Source organism: Bos javanicus, chromosome 13 (genome assembly GCF_032452875.1).
Source record: "Bos javanicus breed banteng chromosome 13, ARS-OSU_banteng_1.0, whole genome shotgun sequence".
Taxonomy (NCBI): domain Eukaryota; kingdom Metazoa; phylum Chordata; class Mammalia; order Artiodactyla; family Bovidae; genus Bos; species Bos javanicus.
In genome coordinates, this window is record NC_083880.1 from 30,296,962 (window position 1) to 30,316,369 (window position 19,408).

Genomic DNA, 19,408 nt, shown 5'->3' on the forward strand with positions numbered 1-19,408 from the left:
TTGTGTAGGGCTTCATTGTATTAGGGCTTGCCCAGTAGCTCAGATGGTAAAAGAATCTGCCTGCAATGCAGGAGACGAGGTTCATTCCCTGGGTTTGGAAGATCCCCTTAAGAAGGCAATGCTACCCACTTCAGTATTCTTGCCTGGAGAATCCCATAGACCGAGGAGCCTGGTGGGCCACAATCCATGGGGTTCCAAAGAGTTGGACACAACTGAGCGACTCATACACACACACTGTGTAAGGTGTATGACATAATGTTTTGGCTTACATTCAACATGGCATGATCACTACAATCCATTATCTCATATAGACATACACACACACACAAATTATTTTCCTGATGAGAGCTCTTGGGATTAACTCTCTTAACAACTTTCATCCATGCCATATAAAAGTTGTTAACTATAGTCAACATGGTACATACACATCACATCCCTGCTGCTGCTGCTGCTAAGTCGCTTCAGTCGTGTCCGACTCTGTGCAACCCCACAGACGGCAGCCCACCAGGCTCCCCCGTCCCTGGGATTCTCCAGGCAAGAACACTGGAGTGGGGTGCCATTTCCTTTTCCAATGCAAGAAAGTGAAAAGTGAAAGTGAAGTCGCTCAGTCGTGTCCGACTCTTCGTGACCCCATGGACTGCAGCCTACCAGGTTCCTCCGTCCATGGGATTTTCCAGGCAAGAGTACTGGAGTGGGGTGCCATCGCCTTCCCTGACATCACATCCCTAGTACTTACTTATTTCATAACTTGAAATCTATACCTTATGACCCACGTCTCCCATTTGTCCTGCCCCCCATCCCCCACCTCTGGTAGCAACAAGTTTGATCTCTTTTTCTGTGAGATTTTTTTCTTAAGATTCCACATATAAGAAAGATCATATAGTATTTGTCTTTCTCTATTCGACTTATTTCATTTCATTTAGCATAATGCCCTCAAGATTCATTCATGTTGACACAAACGGCAGGGGATCTCTCCTTTGTAATGGCTGAGTAGTATTCCATTGTGAATATATATATACACACACACACACACACACACACATATATATACACATATATATATGTAGGGCTTCTCTGGTGGCTCAGTGGTAAAGAATCTGCCTGCTGATACAGAAGATGGGTTCAAACCCTGAGTCAGGAAGATACCCTGGAGAAGGAAATGGCAACCCACTCTAGTATTCTTGCCTGGAAAATCCCATGGACAGAGGAGCCTGGCAGGTTACAGTCCATAGGGTTGCAAAATAGTTGGACATGACTTAGCAACTATACAAGAATAACAACAACAATGTGTGTGTGTGTGTGTTACACATTCACCCACTGATGGACAGAAATATGTTATTCCAATGAAACATTCTATATAACTGAGTTTTATTCCTTGTATCATATATGTATGCTATATACAAATGTATGCATGTACACACATGTGCAAATACACACACGTTTTCCTGCCTTTACCTCTTAGATCAGCTCTAAATATCCCACCCTCCACAATGTAGATCCCAGACCCTGCATCTGATCTTCAGATAGCCCACCATTCAGAGAGCTCCTTCCCTGTCCCTTGAGTCTCACTCCCTGACTTTATTCATGAAGCTGCTCTTGCAAAATTCTATTCCTCCTTATTTGCCAAATAATCCAAATTGCTTCCTTAAAAACCTGCTTTAAAATGTAGGGCCATGCATGACAAACAGTCACTCACACAGGGGGAAGAAAGTAGAGAATATACGGGACAAAATGTAGTAAATAAATGCTTGTGAAAAAAAGTGGAATGGAATAGAATACAACAGAGTGTAGGGCCAAAAATTCTTTTCAAACTGAAATTCTTTGAGATTACCATTTTTAAAAAATTCAAACAATATAAAGTAAGAGAACTTGTATAAAGAAATGTATAAAGTAGTAACTGAAAGGTCATTGGCATTCCTCCTCCATGGATACACTTGCTGTTGTTTTCTAAAGCCACCCAGCCATTTAGAATTTAAGAGACTTCTAGCTCACTCCTCTAGTCTAACAAATTTCTGGAAATCATGAAGCTTTTATTTTTTCATATCACTATTTAAGTGTTTGGTTCCTTACATAACTAAGTAACGAATAAAGTTAAATGAGTTGAAAGTACGCTTTTAGAATTCTAATAATCATTCATAAATATGGGTTTGGGATAGCAATAGTAAATGTATTACAATCTTGCTGTTATACAGTTTACCCGATCAAGATGAGAATACAAATTTTTTGCTATAATTATTTCCACATCTATATTGTCTTCCAGAGAATAAAGATCACATTTCCAACTTCCTGTTTTTAATAACCAATAGGGCCTAGCCAGTGTTCTTCAGACATTTGTTTCTACATCATATAGAATCATTTGAAATGTTTTTCATATGTAATTTGACTTGGGCCATGTGTAAGGTTTGTTCTGGAAATATATTCGGACTTCTGTTGGTATGACAAAAGCAATTTCTTGGATGGGTGTTCTGCTCATTTACATAATACAGTTAAAGAAGATATCAAGAAATGAAAGAATCACCTCCTTCCCCAAATAAATTCAGATTTTAAATAGGACTACCAGGAAATCCCTGGTTGCTCAATTCATTCAGCCATTTGGCTATTACTATTTAACTTTTCTTCTTATCCCCAGCCTTCTCTGTCTACCTGCTCACTCTCAGTTGATAATTTTGCTTCTTATGTCACTGAGAAAATAGAAGAAATGAAAAAGGATCACTTTCTTCTTTCTATTACCAAACCCACCAACCTACTCTCACTCTGCCTTCTCTGCTCACTGAGGATGGATCACCTTTATGCTCCTCCAAAGCCAGTGCCTCCATCTGTGTAAAGTCCCACTCATCCCTTTTCATCTACTTAGGAATCTGTTTCGCACATCCCTCTCCTCCTTTAATCAGCACCGTTGTTTCCCACTGGACGGAAGAAGTCCTATGAGATCACAAACACGCTATCATGTCTCCTCGATGATTACATTTCTGGAGTCCCATTAGGGCAGAACTCCTTGGGGAAAAATGACTCTATAGACTGGCTGTCTCCTGCTGGTCTTCTCTCATCCTCTCCCAACACACACCACCGCAAACTGCTTTTGTCAGCTGTCAATTACTTTCTATTATCAAATCAAATGTTCAAAGTTTACTCCTGCTGCTGCTGCTGCTAAGTCGCTTCAGTCGTGTCCGACTCTAGCGACCCCATGGACTGTAGCCCACCAGGCTCCTCCGTCCATGGGATTTTCCAGGCAAAAGTACTGGAGTGGGATGCCATTGCCTTCTCCAAGTTTACTCCAACTGACACAAGTTTCGTTGCTGCACAGGCTTTTCTCTAGTTGCGGTGAGCAGGGGCTACTCTCTAGTTGCAGTGCACAGCCTTCTCATTGTGGTGGCTTCTCTTGTTGCAGCTCCTGGGCTCTAGAGCACAGACTAAGTAGTTGTGGCACATAGGCTTAGCTACTCTGAGTCATAGGGGATCTAGTTCCTGGACCAGGGATCGAACTCGAGTCTCCTGAATTGGCAGGCAGATTCTTAACCACTGGTCCACAGGGAAGTCCTCAGATGAGTTTCTTTACTGGCTTCTTGACTTCTTCTGCCTAACCAGCAGCTTCTTCTTAGCATTATTTATACCTCCTCCTCAACACTGATTGTTCTTTAAATGTCAGGGACTCTCGGACTTCCCTGGTAGTCCAGTGAAGTGGGGTCCAGTCTCCCCACAAGCCACAGCTACTGAGCCCACGTGCTGCAACTGCTGAAGTCTACATGCTTAAAGGTTATGCTCTGCAACAAAAGAAATCACTGCAATGAGAAGCCCACACACCACAACGAAGAGTAGCCTACACTTGCTGCAACTAGAGAAAGCCTGTGCATAGCAACGAAGACCCAGTGCAGCCAAAAACAATAAATAAATTTAGAAAAAAATTAAGATAAAAAAGTGACCTTTCCCGTTCTCTCCCTTTGTCTCTTCTCTTTGCTTCACTTTGTTTCTCCTCACTTCTCTTCATTCTCTCCATCAGTCATGGCCTTAAATATCACCTACGACTTCCACATGTAAATTTCCAAGCCTCTTGCCTGAACTTTAGGTTTATTTATCCAGCTTCCTATGTGATATCACTCTGATGTCTGATAAACATCTCCAGTTTCTCCTATCTGGACTCAACTGGATACTTTCTTTGAGATTTGCTCCTTCCCCTGTTCCCTGTCTCAGTCCCATTCCTCCAGTTGCTCAGATCAAATTTTTCTCTTTCTTCTGTATCCTTCATCTGATCCATAAAGAAAATTCTACCAACTTCACTTTCAAATCAATCCCAAATCCAGCCATCACTCAACCCTAACTGCTATCACTCAACCCAGACCACACTTTTCTATCACCAGACGATGGGAATGTCTCCCCTTGCTTCTGCTGTGGTTGCCTACATTCTACGAAACCAATCCTTTTTAAAACAATCAAATTCTGTTACTTGCCTACTCAAAACCACCATTGACTGCCATCACTCTTAGAATAAAACCCAAAGTCCTACCGACTTGTAAGGTGCTAGATAGTCTTGCTTCATCTTCTTTCTTTTCCTGACTTCTGTTTAACCCAGTGGGTCTTCTCCATTTCCCAAGAACACTCTTCTCTCCAGATTCAACCCTGACTGTCCTACAATGTAGAACTTCCCCCCTTCCACTACATGGTTTCTTCCTTCACTTAATTTAGGCCTCTGTTCAAATATCACCTTTTCAGTGAAACTTTCTCTGACCACCTTTAGTGAGAAAAATAGCCCTCAAGATGTCTACATGTTTTTGCTTTCTTTTTTTAAATTTGGCTGCTCTGAGTCCTAGCTGTGACATGCAGGATCTTTTTTGAGGCATGTGAACTCTTAGTTACAACATATGGGATCCAGCTCTCCTGAGGGACAGAACCCAGGGTCCTTGAATTGGGAGTGAGGAGTCTCAGTCACTGGACCCCCAGGGAAGTTCAGATGTCTGGATCTTAATACGCTGAACCTGAGACTATGTTAGGCTGCACGACAAAAGACAATTAACTTTGTGGATGGAATTAAGGTTGCTAACCAGTTGACTTAAAATAGGGAGCTGATCCTGGATTATCTGCAGGGTCCAAAGTAATAACAAAGATATTTTAAGGCGAAAGAAGGAGGTAGAAAAGAAGAACCAGAGGCAGAGCAGTGTAAGAAAGACTCAAGCTGACAGTGCTGGCTCTGAAAATGGAAGAGGGCCATGAACCAAGATATGTGAGCAGCTTCTGGAAGCTGAAGAAAGCAAGAAAACAGATCCTCCCCCAGAGCTTCCAGAAAGAGCACAGCTCTGCCAGCACCTTGATTTTAGCCCAGTGAAACCTAATATTATAGACTTGGCCTCCAGAACTGTGTGGTAATCAACTTGTGTTGTTCAAAGCCACAAAGTACGTGGTAAGTTGTTACAGCAGCAACAGGAAAATAATACCCCAGAGAATTAGAAAAAAGTGCATGTGTGTGTATAAACACACACACACACACACATACACACACACACACCACTCTCTGCTCCCTTTGGCCTTACCATACTATTTGTCAACTTGTCACTGACTATTCACTGTAAATTCCATAAGGGTAAATTCATGGCCATACAAGCAGGGTCAAGGACCACAATTGCTTGTAGAGAGTTCTTAACATTTCTCTTGTTGCTGAAATTTGGTTTTACTGTTAAATCTAAGTTTACTGGCTTCCCTGGTGGTTCAGCCTGCCAGTGCAGGAGACTCAGGTTTGATCCCTAGGTTGGGAAGGTTCCCTGCAGAAGAAAATGGCAACCCACTCCAATAGTCTTGCCTGGGAAATCCCATGGACAGAGGAGCCTGACAGGCTACATACAGTCCATGTAGTCAGTCACAAAACAGTTGGACATGACTTAGCAACTAAAATGACAACACATCTAAGCTTTAATTTCAACTCTGCTGTTTCTTAAGAGAACATAGTTGACCCTTGGGCAACTCTGGGGATTGGTTCTGGGACCCACCATGGATACTAAAACCTCAGATGTTCTCCTTTCCAGATGCCTTTATGGAGGCAGATAGTCTGCTTGCCATAATGAGGTTCTGCATCTGCAGACTCAACCATCTGAGGATCCTGTAATAATGTGTGTTAGGTGCTCAGTCATGTTTGACTCTTTGTAACACCATGGATTGTAGCTCACCAGGCTCCTCTGTCCAGGGAATTCTCCAGGCCAGAATACTGGAATGAGTAGCCATTCCCTTTTCCAGGGGATCTTCCTGACTCAGGGATCAAACACAGGTCTCCCACATTGCAGGTAGATTCTTTACCATCTGAGCCACCAGGGAAGCCCTGTAATAATTGGTATTTACTTTAAAAAAAAAAGTCCTCCTAAGTGGATTTGTTGTTCAGTCACTAAGTCATGTCCTAAGTGGATTGGCATAGACCAAATCCTTGTTGTTCAAGGGTCAACTGCATTGTATAAATAAAAATGAATTAAAGTAAACCAAAGGGTGCTTTGAGGGAAAAAGACATTCTGATTTAATATGTCACCCAAAGAGCCTGACTTAAAGGATGAAGGGTATTCAGTCTCCCTAGTCAGTATCTGTGCCAGAGACTGGACACAAGTTGAGAATTTATTGTCAGTGTGCATTTCACCCATTGTCTTTGCATCTATTGACAGGAACACATTTGTTTCTTTGCCATGTGTCTTGTCTGCTCCTTACCACAAACGTAAGGATAAGAACTGTAGCCCCAAAGAACTATTTTATTTCAGAGCCTCCAAAAAGTATGTCCTACAGAGTATGTCCATTAGAAATAAAGAATATTAGGATTTCCCCGGTGGTTCAGTGCTTAAGACCCTATGCTTCCACTGCAGGGGGCATGGGATTCATCCCTGGTTGGGGAAGTTCTGCAGGCTGCAAGGTGCAGCCAACAAAAAAAAAAAAAAAAGAGAAAAAGAAATCAACTTTAAGGAGTTCTCTGGCAATCCAGTAGGTTCAATCCCTGGTCAGGGAACTAAGATACTGCCAGCAGCATGCCAAAAAAAAAAAAAAAAGTAGAAGAAAACGGTTTTAATAACATTTTCAAGGATTAAATTCTATAGCATTTCATTTCTAGTATTCTTTTAAAAACTGTGTATAAACAACTTTGACAGATGTGCATAAACATACCAATCTAACACAAAGATAATCAAATATTCAAATAGATATTCAAATAAGATAGCATGGCCAACTTCCTAGTTTGTCTGGCCACCAAACACGAGGAGAAGCAGTAAATGTCAATTCCACGTGGAAGCTTTACTAGACGAGGTGCAATTTGCCATGAGTCTTCCCAGTTAGAGTGGCCTTGAAAGCACGTGTCAATCAGGAATCTCCATCAGCCCAGGTCTTTGGGTCACTTGTATAAGCAGAGGCTCCTCTCCAGCTCATATTAACCAGACAGTGTGAACAAGCAATAAACCTTGGCTGGTTTACGCCAAGAGATCCGGAGTTATTTGATACTAGAGTAATCCCTGGGCATTCTTCGGCTTAAGAGATGTGAGGAGAAATAATGACTGTCAAAAAAATAGTCTACCCTACGAATCCAATGGGTTTCTTTAGTTCACAAATTCTCAGTGCCTTTTCTAGGAGAATACATATTGTGAGTCACAAAGAAGACGTGCTGGTTAATTTTATGTGTCAACCTCACTGGACCATGAGATGTCTGGGTACTTGACTAAATCTGATTTCTGGATGTGTTTCCGGAAGACTCGGGAAGACAGTTTGGCCCCTGCTAACAGCTCTCTCTATTCTAAAAGTCTCGGGACTTCTCTGGCAGTCCAGAAGTTAAGACTTCATGTTCCCAGTGCAGGGAGACCAGGTTCAATCCCTGGTCAGGGAACTAGACCCCATAGACTGCAGCTAAAAGCTTGCATGCCTCAACTAAGACCCCACATGCCACAGCTAAGACTCAGTACGGCCAAATAAACAAATCAATAATAATAATAATAAATAAATTAAAGTCTCTAGAAACTGTCAGACCACCAAGCTTATGTTTGGTGTCAGACCACCAAGCCTAATGTTTCTATTGATGTAGAATCTAGAATAGAAACAGGTGATAAATAGCATCTTCTTATTTATACACACACAATTGGCATTGAAAATATCCTTGATCATCAGTATTTTGAAACATAAGCAGTTATATGTAAATGAGTACATTTATAAACTACTCTACCATGTATACCCAAGACAAACGAGGCAACCATTAAGACTGCTTTCAGTCAACACAAAGCCTGAGCCATGGTCTCCCACTATTAATCTTCATAATACTTCAGTGAACTCAATAATTTCGTTTAGAAATCTTTGCATGTTTTATTATTATTTTTCCTGATCATAAATGAATACCTGTTCATGGTTTTTAATAATAAGTAATAAATGCACTAGGAAAAGAAGAAAAAAAAACAGTTTTAATTATATTTCCCAATAGCCTCTCATTGCCCTTCTCCTCTTGTGCTCTTCCACAGGCTGTAGACACAATTTTGAATTTTTTTTCACTTAACATTAAAACAAAAGCATTTCCCCATTTTAATCTTGATTCTCAGTGGGCTTCATTTTTAAGGGTCTATCATACCCAATTGTGTGATTTATAGCATCATTTATGGGATACACATCCTCATTCAGGATGTTTGAAAATGTTATTTTTTAGTGTTATGCCCCTTCTTTTTTTAAGGATTTTAGAATTTGTAGCAACTTTAGAATTAATTTCTGAAACACATATTCCACTGGGAATTGTAGGAAGCGAGAAGCCAGAAAAATACCAGAAAATCATTGCTGGAAAATAAAATGTTCTGGGTGGTTACGAGAGAGGAACCAGGACACAGGCTCAGAGTGAGTAGGGACATGGGTGTGTGTAATGCATGCTTGAGAGGTAGGCTTTGCCATGATGTACCGTGGAAGCCATGTGGACGCAGGGCTGGACTGTGACGGAAATGTGGGCAAATCATGGGGAATGACAATAGACTAGAAATGGAGCCACAACGTGGGCAGGTTGGATGTAGAGTTAGCTCTGACCTGCTCCCCCTGGAGTGAGATGATGTGAGTAACGTGGACTGTGTCGGGTTCTCAAAGAAACCTATTCCTGTTGCAGTGCTGTGTGCCCTTTTCTCTCATTTTGACCTGTCCTGAAATCAGGGCTGATTGATATAGAGAATTCTGCAATATCACACACAGATCTGTGTCCATATGTCAAACATCAGAGCCTAAGAATAAAATTGATGTAATGCGAATAAGTTAATAATGCCCTGCAGGGCAGTTACATGAATTTTGGTCACTACAAAAATGTGTCTGAAGTGAGAGCTCCTTAGTTCAGTGATGATCAATGGGAGACCCCATGCCTGAATTTCAGCAACCACATGAGAATTACCAAATATGATGCTTCGTTGCAAAGATTTATTCTGATTCAGCATGTTTCCCTTCACATGGGTGTGTTGCCACACACATTCTGGTCATGCTGCTGTTGCTGCTGCTAAGTCACTTCAGTCGTGTCCAACTTTGTGCAACCCCATAGATGGCAGCCCACCAGGCTCCCCCGTCCCTGGGATTCTCCAGGCAAGAACACTGGAGTGGGTTGCATTTCCTTCTCCAATGCATGAAAGTGAAAAGAGAAAGTGAAGTTGCTCAGTCATGTCCGACTCCTAGCAACCCCATGGACTGCAGCCTACCAGGCTCCTCCATCCATGGGATTTTCCAGGCAAGAGTACTGGAGTGGGGTGCCATTGCCTTCTCTGATTCTGGCCATAGTATTCTTTATTTAAAGAATGGTAAAGAGAGTCCTACGTGATGAGCTGACATACGTTTTCCCCTGTTTGGGGGCAGTAAGGCAACTTACTTAGCCTTTCAGGGATGTGTCCTTATACTCCCAGCTATTATCACATCAGACCTTCCTGTAGTCTAACAGTTTAAACTCACATGATCATAGCAATGGCCATACAACCAGCTTTAATATCATATCAAATATATAACTCTCTAGCATACTCCATAATGTTTTCTTTCTCTCTTTTTGGTTTCATTTACATGCAGTAAAATTCAGTCTTAGAGATGTACAGTTCAATGACTTTTTTAACAATCTTGTTTCTTTGTATTCATTTATTTATTTTTGGTTGTGCTGGGTCTTCATTGCTATATATGGGCTTTCTCTAGTTGTCTCCAGCAAGGACTACTCTTCGTTGTAAGGGCTTCTCAGTGTGGTGGCTTCTCTTCTTGCAGCACACAGGCTGTAGAGTGCAGACTTGGTAGTTGTGGCGCACAGGCTTAGCTTCCCTGAGGCATGTGGGATCTCCCTAGACCAGGGATTAACCCATGTCCTCTGCATTGGCAGATGGATTCTTAACCACTGGACCACCAGCAAAGTTCCCAGTTCAACAACTTTTGATATATACATACAGTTATGGACCACCATCACAGTCAAGACACAGGACGTTCCATTAGCTCCCCGAATTCCTTCAATCTTCCCCTTTGCAGACCACCCCTCCTTCTCGCTTCTAATGCCTGGCAACCTTTTCTATGTGTGCATGCTCAGCCACTCAGTTGTGTCTGACTCTTCAACCCTATGGACTGTAGCCTTCCAGGCTTCTCTGTTCATGGGATTCTCCAGGCAAGAATACTGGAGTGGGTTGCCATATCCTCCTCCAGGGAATCCTCCTGACGCAGGGATCAAACCCATGTCTCCCACATCTCCTGCACTGTAGGTGGATGAGCCACTGGGGAAGCCCAACTATTTTTGCAAAGACTTGTTTTTGTAAGGTATGCTTTACTTTTACTAAAACAATTAAAAGGGTAAGTGATCACTTCCACCAGTATTTGTGGACCTAGAAGAGTTTCTCAACTTGCAGATCTTTGGGTTCAAATCTCAGAGATCCAGGAGCTGGCCTTTCTGCAGGGCTGGCGTTAAACCCTGTTCCTTTTCAACTAGTCTGAGAGTTGCCTGGCTGAGGTCCCTAACAGAGCAACACCAGTGTTTAAAGTATTCAATGCCTATCTGTGCATCACAATTTGCTTATCTACCTCAAATCCTCATATAACTTAACCCAGAATCAAAACTACTTTTAATCTATTTTAGTGTTTCATTATACAGATACACCTTGATTGATACACTAATATGTTTTCTGAAGATGTATTTAAACTGAATTTTGAAAATGAAATATTTTTAAAGGGAGCACTTTTAATAAGATCTAGAATTAGTCTTTTATCTCTCTTCCTCAAAAATCCACGCTTGTGTCTCTGGATGGTGTCCTTCAGGGCACTGCTGAGCTCAGCTTGTCAGGAATGTCGGCAACTCTTTCCATCAACACAACTCACAGATACAATTCTCTACACACAACAGGTAAAGTTTGAATGCTCACATCTCAACCAGCTGGCTTCAGTGTGCCAGTGTGTTTTTCTTGCTTTCAGAACAATTTCAAGACAATTTCCTACATTTCTCCCAGAATGCTACAGCTGCTGCACAACTTCCTGCCAAGAGCCTGGAAGCCTCTTCCATCACACACACTTCCAGCTTCTTGAAAGAATTTTGCAGATTAAGCAACAGGCGCCTAATGCTCATTCTACTCAACTAGCCATAGAGCAGATCTGTTTCCCATTTCTGGTTGGAGTTTCAAGGACTTCCTCTTTTCTAATTGCTTCCTCCAGGGCTGTGTGTTGTAGGGACCACTGCCTCCTCCCAGCTCATATCAGGACTCGATAGCTATTGCATTTTGTCACATGAAAGTCTGAGTCAACTGGGAGAAGCTGAGGGATGCTGGTTGCATCCGTCAGGCCAGCCCATCAGTTTGAGAGCCATCATGAATTGTTTCTAGAATAAGTAAGCCTTCCAGCTTAATTACCCCTGATGACTCAGTAAGAGAAGTACTTGGCAGAGTAAGCTTTCTGGCCTAAAGAGTGTGTGTGTGCGCACGTGCGTGCATGTGTGCATATATGTATGTGTGTATGTATGTTCATGTATGTGTATGTATATATAAGTGTACAAGTAGTAAAACACTAACTCTGGCAATTATTAATTCTCAAAGGTGCAGATTATCACTGAGCTTTCACCTTTTTTTTCCACTTTCAATTGAATTCACCAGAGTCCAGATTTCTGCTGTCTGAGTTCTATCACATTTCTGTTATTTCCTCTGTCATTTACTGGAGGTAGCTGTGCCCTCCATTTGCCTCTGCTTTGATATTGAACAAAAACTGATTTCTTTCTGAGGAAGTTAGAAAAGCAAGGCTTATGTGACCAATATGTTTCCCAACCCTCACATGAGAAAAAGGGCACACCCAATACTATCAAAATACAACCCTGTACCCATCACAGCACCAGATGCTTTAAGCTGCTTCTTATTGTGGCTGCCTCGGCACAAAATAAAACAGACTCCTGCCTGCCCCCTCCAACAAAGGCTTCCGGTCTCCAAGCTACAACACAATTCTGACAAAAATCTTAGCTTCCTAGAGCTTTGAAATATCCTAACAAAAATGCCTTCCATTTTAAGCTTTAAATATATATATATATAAGATGCTAAATTAAGGTCAGGCAAATTCTGGTAGTCTTTCTCAGATGACTCCCAAATCTCAATGGTACCTCCCACTTCCTCTTGTTTCTTCTTTAAGTGGGTCTCTGATTGGGAGCGTTCCCAGCTGTATTACTAATGCTGTGATGATGATCAGTTATTAGCTCATGCTATTATCTTTCTCCTCAAAATGTTTCATTTGAGTATTTCAAACAATCAAATATTTGTGTTCTATGCCTTTGTTACCATTGTTGCAATTTGCCTTCTTATCACTGCAAAGATGGAGTATCTGTCTCATTCACCCCTCTTCTAGCTGGGGAGCTGGGATTCAGGGCTTTTTCTGTAATCCACACATGGGTTTGGAAAATGTAGGAAGTAGAAAAACAATGAACCTTGGAATAGATTTAGAAAGGAAAGGCATGAATTTGGCAGATGCGATGTTTTACATTTAAGACGTGGGGCACAGTTTAGGACCAAAAAGGAAAGAAATCAATTTGGGGGTGGGGGAATTTTATTCTAGTGAAGTAAGGGGGAAAGACAGAAGGGAGAAGAGAGAAGGGGATTTTTGGAGCCACTTGATTTTGCACAGAGCAGGAAAATTATCTACTCTTTGCACTTTGCACCTCCCCCACCACCATATGCTTCCCGAAAGTTTCCTTTTTCCATACTTGAAAGGACCACAGATTTTAATAGTATTCATGCATTTGAAGTGTTAGGCGATTCCCAGCTTCCTCTGTTTTTGCATTTATGATGAGAAGTAGTTTTTTTTTTAATCCCAGTTACAGGATAAAGTACAAATAAAATCAATGACTATTTAATGAAAAAAATTTCAAACTCAAAGGCAGACTTTACAAAAAAACAGGCAGTTGACCTTAAATAAACTAAAGTTCAAGATCACAACCAGATTCAGGGACTAAATTATAGGCCAGTCTCCTCCAGTGTCTAGGCTGAGAGAGTTTAGTAGGTTACCACAGCGAATATTAATTTGTAGACACCCCAGGGGCCTGAACAAGTTGAAACTACATCATTAAAAGGTCAAATTTACTCAGAATGTCTTGAATTCAGATGTAATAGTAAAAGCAGACAGGGTGGAAGACAGAGACAGTCAGGATTCTCTGTACAAAGGAATATTTGCAATGTGATATTTATTGATGCCTGACACCACACGCTGTTACGTGCATGTCAATTTGTGGATGTCCAGCACTTGGAGCTGCTACTTTGTCAAGCAGAGGAATTTTCTTCCTCTGGGGGGGAGGGGGTTGGTGCACGTTGGACACGCACGCTGCTGCTCATGGCCAGAGAGTAAGACAGGAGACAGTGGATGGGGACTCTGAGGGGACATATATTGCACAAGCCATCATTCCCACTCTGACAATGGCTACCTCTGTGACCTCTGGCTTCCATAACCCTGTACCCAAACCGTTTCACCTTTCAGATCTTCTCTGGAGGATCACTTTAACTGGAACGTGTGAAGGTAACTTCAGGTGGGAAACTGGGGGAAGGGTGAGGAAGATGAGCAGTGCCTCAGCTCCACAGGATCTGACCTTGAACTTGCAGTCTGTTAGGACCAGTCCTGCATCTACTGTTTACCACTGTGTGACCTTGGATGTATCTTTTAACACCTTTGATGTCTGCCTCCTTACTCATGAAACAGGATTTACATGGTTGTTTCACTGTATGGATTAGAAATAGTGTGGATAAGTGACAGGCACATAGTAGGTGATGAATAAATGCACTGCATCTGGTAATGCTGACTGCAACACCCAGAGTCAGAATGCCTATTTCTGCCTTCTATCTTTGGTTCCAAGATCATATTCTGCCCACAAAACTGACACTCGGACTAGAAACAGCTCTGTGGGCTCCTGCTGTCCCTCCCTTTCACAGTTTTGCAGCAAATGGCATTCACTGGCAGTTCTACCGTCTTAGGGTTCACGGATAAAGTCACTGGTAGAAATGATGTGTAGTGTACTGGCTCCCACTCAGTAGCAAACCCCTGAGCCACAATCCTCTGATTCCTCTTCCCCTACCCATTCTCAGGCCATTCCCAGGAGCAGCCAAGGTTCCTGGGCCCACAGTACCCTCTGATGGCTAACACAAGGAACTTCCTTTGCTCCATCATTCTTAATCTTCGCTCTTGGAAACTCCCATAGGCTTTCACAGGTCACTGCTTTGTGCATTCCATCACAGACCATTCATTTCTTACTAATGTTGTGTGGCCTCCTCTGCCTTGCTATTTTTTTTTTTTTTATTTCTTGCTCAAATATTTCAGAAACACTTATCTACCTCCCTGTTTCTTTCCCTCACTTTGTTCCACTAACAAATTCTCAAATTGCAGCGATTATGGTTGCGAATATAAGATAGTAAGATGCATACATCTCTCAAGAAAAAAAAAAAAAAACTCCATCCATTTAGAAGTAAAATAAGACATAATGTAGAACCAACAACATTAATCTCAAAAACCCTTTGAGATGTTCCGATGTCTTCCTGAGAACCTGCCCAGAAGGTGCCATCTACCCTGTCTTCAAGGAATGCTGATCTTTTCTCAACACTCTTACTATTTTCCTATTGATTTAATTGCCAGAAACATACTAGATTGTCCCCTATTCTTTCATTGCAAATACAATTCAGCTAGAGTAAGGGTTAAGTGCATTCCTGTGGGTTATTCTGGAAATCAAAGCACAATCTTTCAACATTAGTTTTCTGTGGGAAACTGAATTCGAAGATCCAAACAGTTACTTTAAAATGAACTTTTGGAAAATGTTACCTGCTGTCATGTAACATCAGAACTTTGGGGATGGAAGTGGTCAGTTTTTAAAAATTCATACTCATGTCTGTATACTCTGGTTTTCATCTGTTCATCTGTGACATCTGGGATTAATATTTAGGTCTTCAGGTGTGACTTACCTGAACAGACATTGATTCTTCCTTTATCAAAGGAAAAATGTACTAACCAGATCCTGATTTGATGTGTTGACATGTTATGGGAATATTCTAGAAAGTTATTAAATTCATGCCCATGACTATAGATTGATTCTTGGTAAAAACACATCACATGTCTCCAAATGCTAACACTAAATTTAAATTCAAATAATGCCCAAAATTTATGTTTTTATTTATCAAGGCTTACACTTAAAATACTTTAAAAATAAAATATTTGACATGTATTAGTAAAATACCATTAATTTTATGCTTAATTTTTCTGATCCATGAAATTAATTTTAAAATTAAGCTAGAAGTCAGTATTTAGAAGCATCTAAAGTCCTGATTCAATCACTAACTGAAAGATTTCTTTCACAAATGAATATCAAGTGGTTTAATTTTTCCAGTTTCTAATAGTTAAACTTTAAAGTAAAAGCTTATGAAAAGTGGTATGAAATAACTGAATTATTTAATTAAATGGTAAAAGAGCTACTGTGACCATATATAGACACATATGAAAAACATAATTTAAAAGTGCATTTATAAAATATCTCCTAATTTGGTCATATTTCAAGGTAATGCTTGCATAGGACTTTTCTCTGTGACATAATTTCCACATTCTTAGAATGGAAATTATTTTCTCCTTTAAAATAAAAAATGCAAATCAGTTAAAGTAACAGGTAAATATCCATCCAATTTCATCAAAATTCTGTGAAAACTGACATTCTACGTAAATTCTAGATATATACTAATATAACAATAATGAAGAATGATGTCATATAATAGTTCCACGGTGCAAAAGGTATTTTAATTGATTGTTCATCAAAGAACATTGAGTTGACATGTTCACATTTTTCTGAAAAGAGATATTTGCTTTCCAATAACATATACCTTTTGAATTCATAAAGTTTTGGAGGTACAAATTAAAACATTCAGCGTTAATGTTTTTGAAAGCATTAAGTTTAGATTATTTTCTCAAGACCCAAGGAGAAAACACCAGAGGAAACATAACCAGCCTGAATTGTTTAAAATGTATTTTCCCTTTAATTAAATAAGAAACATCTGTCTAGGGATTTTGGAAATGAATGTAATCCATCCACACTCTGCCTGTACTAGTTTGCATCCAGTGTCCAATATTTTGAAAGAAAATGCTTTCTTTCTGTAAAGAATTAAATAGCAACATGGAGTGATGTCTGGGTCTGCAGCAGCTGACTCTTGCCTCCCGAGTTTGGGCACTGGAAATTCTAAGGCTATGTCTTTTTCCAGATTTGTTCTTGGGAAATAACCAAATTCTCTCCAGAATCAAGATCAGGGAGTAACATCTGTGTTCTCCAAACCATCCACTCACCCAGAACACCCTTATCTCAGAATAGTAAGGAAACTGCAGTGACCAGGGTGCATTCAAATACCCAAGCTCAAAATACTGTTCCCTCTCTGGGGTGCACTTAACATCTTCCTCCCCTTCACTTGGGCTTTAAAAAGCTGATTTCTCTCCGAACCTGCACCGCCCTCAACACCGACCCATCAGACAGGCCAAATTCTACGAAGTGGGGACTTGACTCCCGGAGGGCTCTGGCACTCCAGAACCAACAGTTGAGAATGACAAATACCACTTACTGGTGTTGTCAAATGGTATCTGCCTGCACTGCGCAGACCCCTCGGCGGGCCAAGGACAGTAGTAGACTGCTCCCCCTTCCACGATGTCTGGCTGGCTGGTGTTGGCTTTGGGCGCCCCCACCAAGACACTCGCCCTGAGAAGAGATTGGACAAAATCACTCTTGGAATCGGAAACGTACTCATGATGGAGACAGACTGTCAACCTAGATTTCCTCTTGGAAATCTACGGGCGTCTGAAACCTGGTTTGGAAGAGGGTGCAAATATTCCTAATTCTTCTCTAGGTGGAGCTATGTATACAGTGAGTTGAGAGATTGCGGGGGGCCGGGGGGGGGGGTGCAGTGAGAATTAGCAAAGGACAGAGCCCAGCTGCTTATAGCAGACAGCACTTGAGCCCAGACGCTTAATTGTTACAGGCTATGTATAAACAGACCGTGTCGTGGTCCTTGTTTTAACTGGCCTGAGTCTGTTCGGTCCTGTGTTTCCCCTTTGCACGATGCTCCAGTCTTTGTCCCTGGAGCTCCCCAGGACTTTCGGATCCGAGGCAAGTGACATGTCCCTGGTTCAAAGTTCACAAGGACATTCAGCGTGGAAGGGGAGGGTAGAGGCTGGTGGCGGGGAACCGGACGGGACCCCAAGTGGGCAGCGGGATGGACGCTCGGGATCGCCTGCCAGCAGGCTGCGGGGACAGGCCTGGGTCCCCCGGCAGAGGGGCAGGGACCCCACCTGGGGCGACTTACGTGCGAGCGGCAGGTATGTGGAAGTCCACCGCGTAGCCGAAGTAGCTGCCTTCGGGTCCGCTGTACACCGTGAGCTTGTCCACGTCCAAGTTGAACGCCTGCGAGGCGGGGGACCACAGCATCCCCAGAGCGGCCGAGAAGCAGCAGAGGGGCGCGAGCGGCGGTGCCCGGCTGACCCGGGGACCGCGGCGGGGCCGGGCAGACATCGCCCTCCGGCCGGGTGGTGCTCACCGGGCAGTGCGAGCCGAGGACCCCGGCTGGGAAACGGCGGGCGTGGCGGCGGGCGGTCCGGGGAGCCCCGGTCCCGGGTCAATGCGCGCGACGCGTCCGCGGTGACAGCCCCGGGCGCTCCTCCGCGTGTCCCCTGCGGTCTGCTTGGCCGCCGGATCCCGCGGCTGGGGGCTGGCGGAGGGGATGCGAGCCCTCCTCTGGCGGCGGGAGGGGGCCCCGGTGCGCTCGGGGCGCCTCCTAGTGGCCGGCCCGCACACTGCGGGCCGGAGCCGGTAACTCACCGACAGTCCTCGCCCCCGCGGGCGGCCGGCGCCAGGCGCCTGTTTCAGTGGGTTGGCTTTCTACTGCAATTGCATCTTAAGAACTATCTGAGCCTCCCGCTTGCCAATTCAAGCCATTGGCTTTGGAAGCAATCCCCCCCGCCCCAAAAGCCGCTCCGCCCGCCTCTGCTCAGCGTCGGGCGAGGCTTTGCTCTGGTTTCTCCCAAATGGATGATGTGAAAGCGTACCCCACCGCGAGGGAAGAGGCCAGACAAAGCCGAGATCTTGGCATTACCTCTGCAGCCTAAAGATCCGAATAAAAGTTTAAATCCAATAATCCTCTCTTCCCCCACCTCCACTTCCCTGCAGAGGTAACTAATAAAGCAATCCTGGAGATTTTATTTAGGTCTTTCTCAGAGACACATGGAGCAGGTTACATGCCTTGGTCCTAAATTTCTGTGACCTTGCGTAATTGTGGTGAGGACTAACAAAATTGGGAATGTTGGAATTTACAGTTTACCCACAGCAGGCGTAGGGGGTATAGGTTGGAATCTGGGCATCTGCAGGAGTTCAAACGTCAGTTCCAATCCATGGGTGTTATTGATCTCTTTCTGTGTCTTCTGCTTGGGAGAGGGAGTAAAAGATGAGTGGGGGAAAAGGCAAAGGAGAAGTGTGGTACCAGAAGCCTTTTCATAACGTGCAGTCTTCCAGGGAAACAGAATTAACAGGGAAAGAGAGCAATTAAGGGTTAAACAGGATGCCGCTGGGTTTAAATGAAAACGAAGACTAGAGAGGAGAGAGGGGACTAGGGTCCACAGCATTTTAATGAGATTCGTTGGTAATTTAAGCAGAAATTTGAATAGGAGGCATGGCTTTGGACATTGTGGACAGAGTGATTGAGGCAAAGTATTAAAGACACAGAGGCCAAGATGATAGGGTTGTGCAAGGGATTTGAATAAAAATGTGGGTTGGGGAGGAGTGGAAGGAAAGGATGGACCTCCTAAGAAAGGATCTTAATAACAAGAACAGTTACTGAGTCAAAGGTAGTGGGTTCTACAGGGATTCTGGAAGTTTAGTGGAGGATGTGTGTGTTGGGGCAAGAGGTCAATTGTCAGAAGGAAGAGAAAGCCAAGTGGCTGTTGCCCAAACGCACAGAGTGATGAGGGCTCT

General features: G+C 42.8%; 1 protein-coding gene across 1 annotated transcript in view; it reads right to left on the bottom strand.

The window, feature by feature from the left end:
• The window catches only part of ITGA8 (integrin subunit alpha 8), a 189,056-nt gene extending 170,918 nt beyond the window's left edge, over positions 1 to 18,138 (bottom strand). The window contains exons 1-2 of the mRNA XM_061436125.1: positions 17,748 to 18,138; positions 17,010 to 17,143 (exon numbers count right to left, since the gene is read on the bottom strand). Of these exons, the coding sequence (XP_061292109.1) occupies positions 17,010 to 17,143; positions 17,748 to 17,953 (340 nt within the window). The 5' untranslated portion in view covers positions 17,954 to 18,138. The remainder of the gene's footprint in view (positions 1 to 17,009; positions 17,144 to 17,747) is intronic.
• Between the last annotated feature and the right edge of the window lie 1,270 nt (positions 18,139 to 19,408).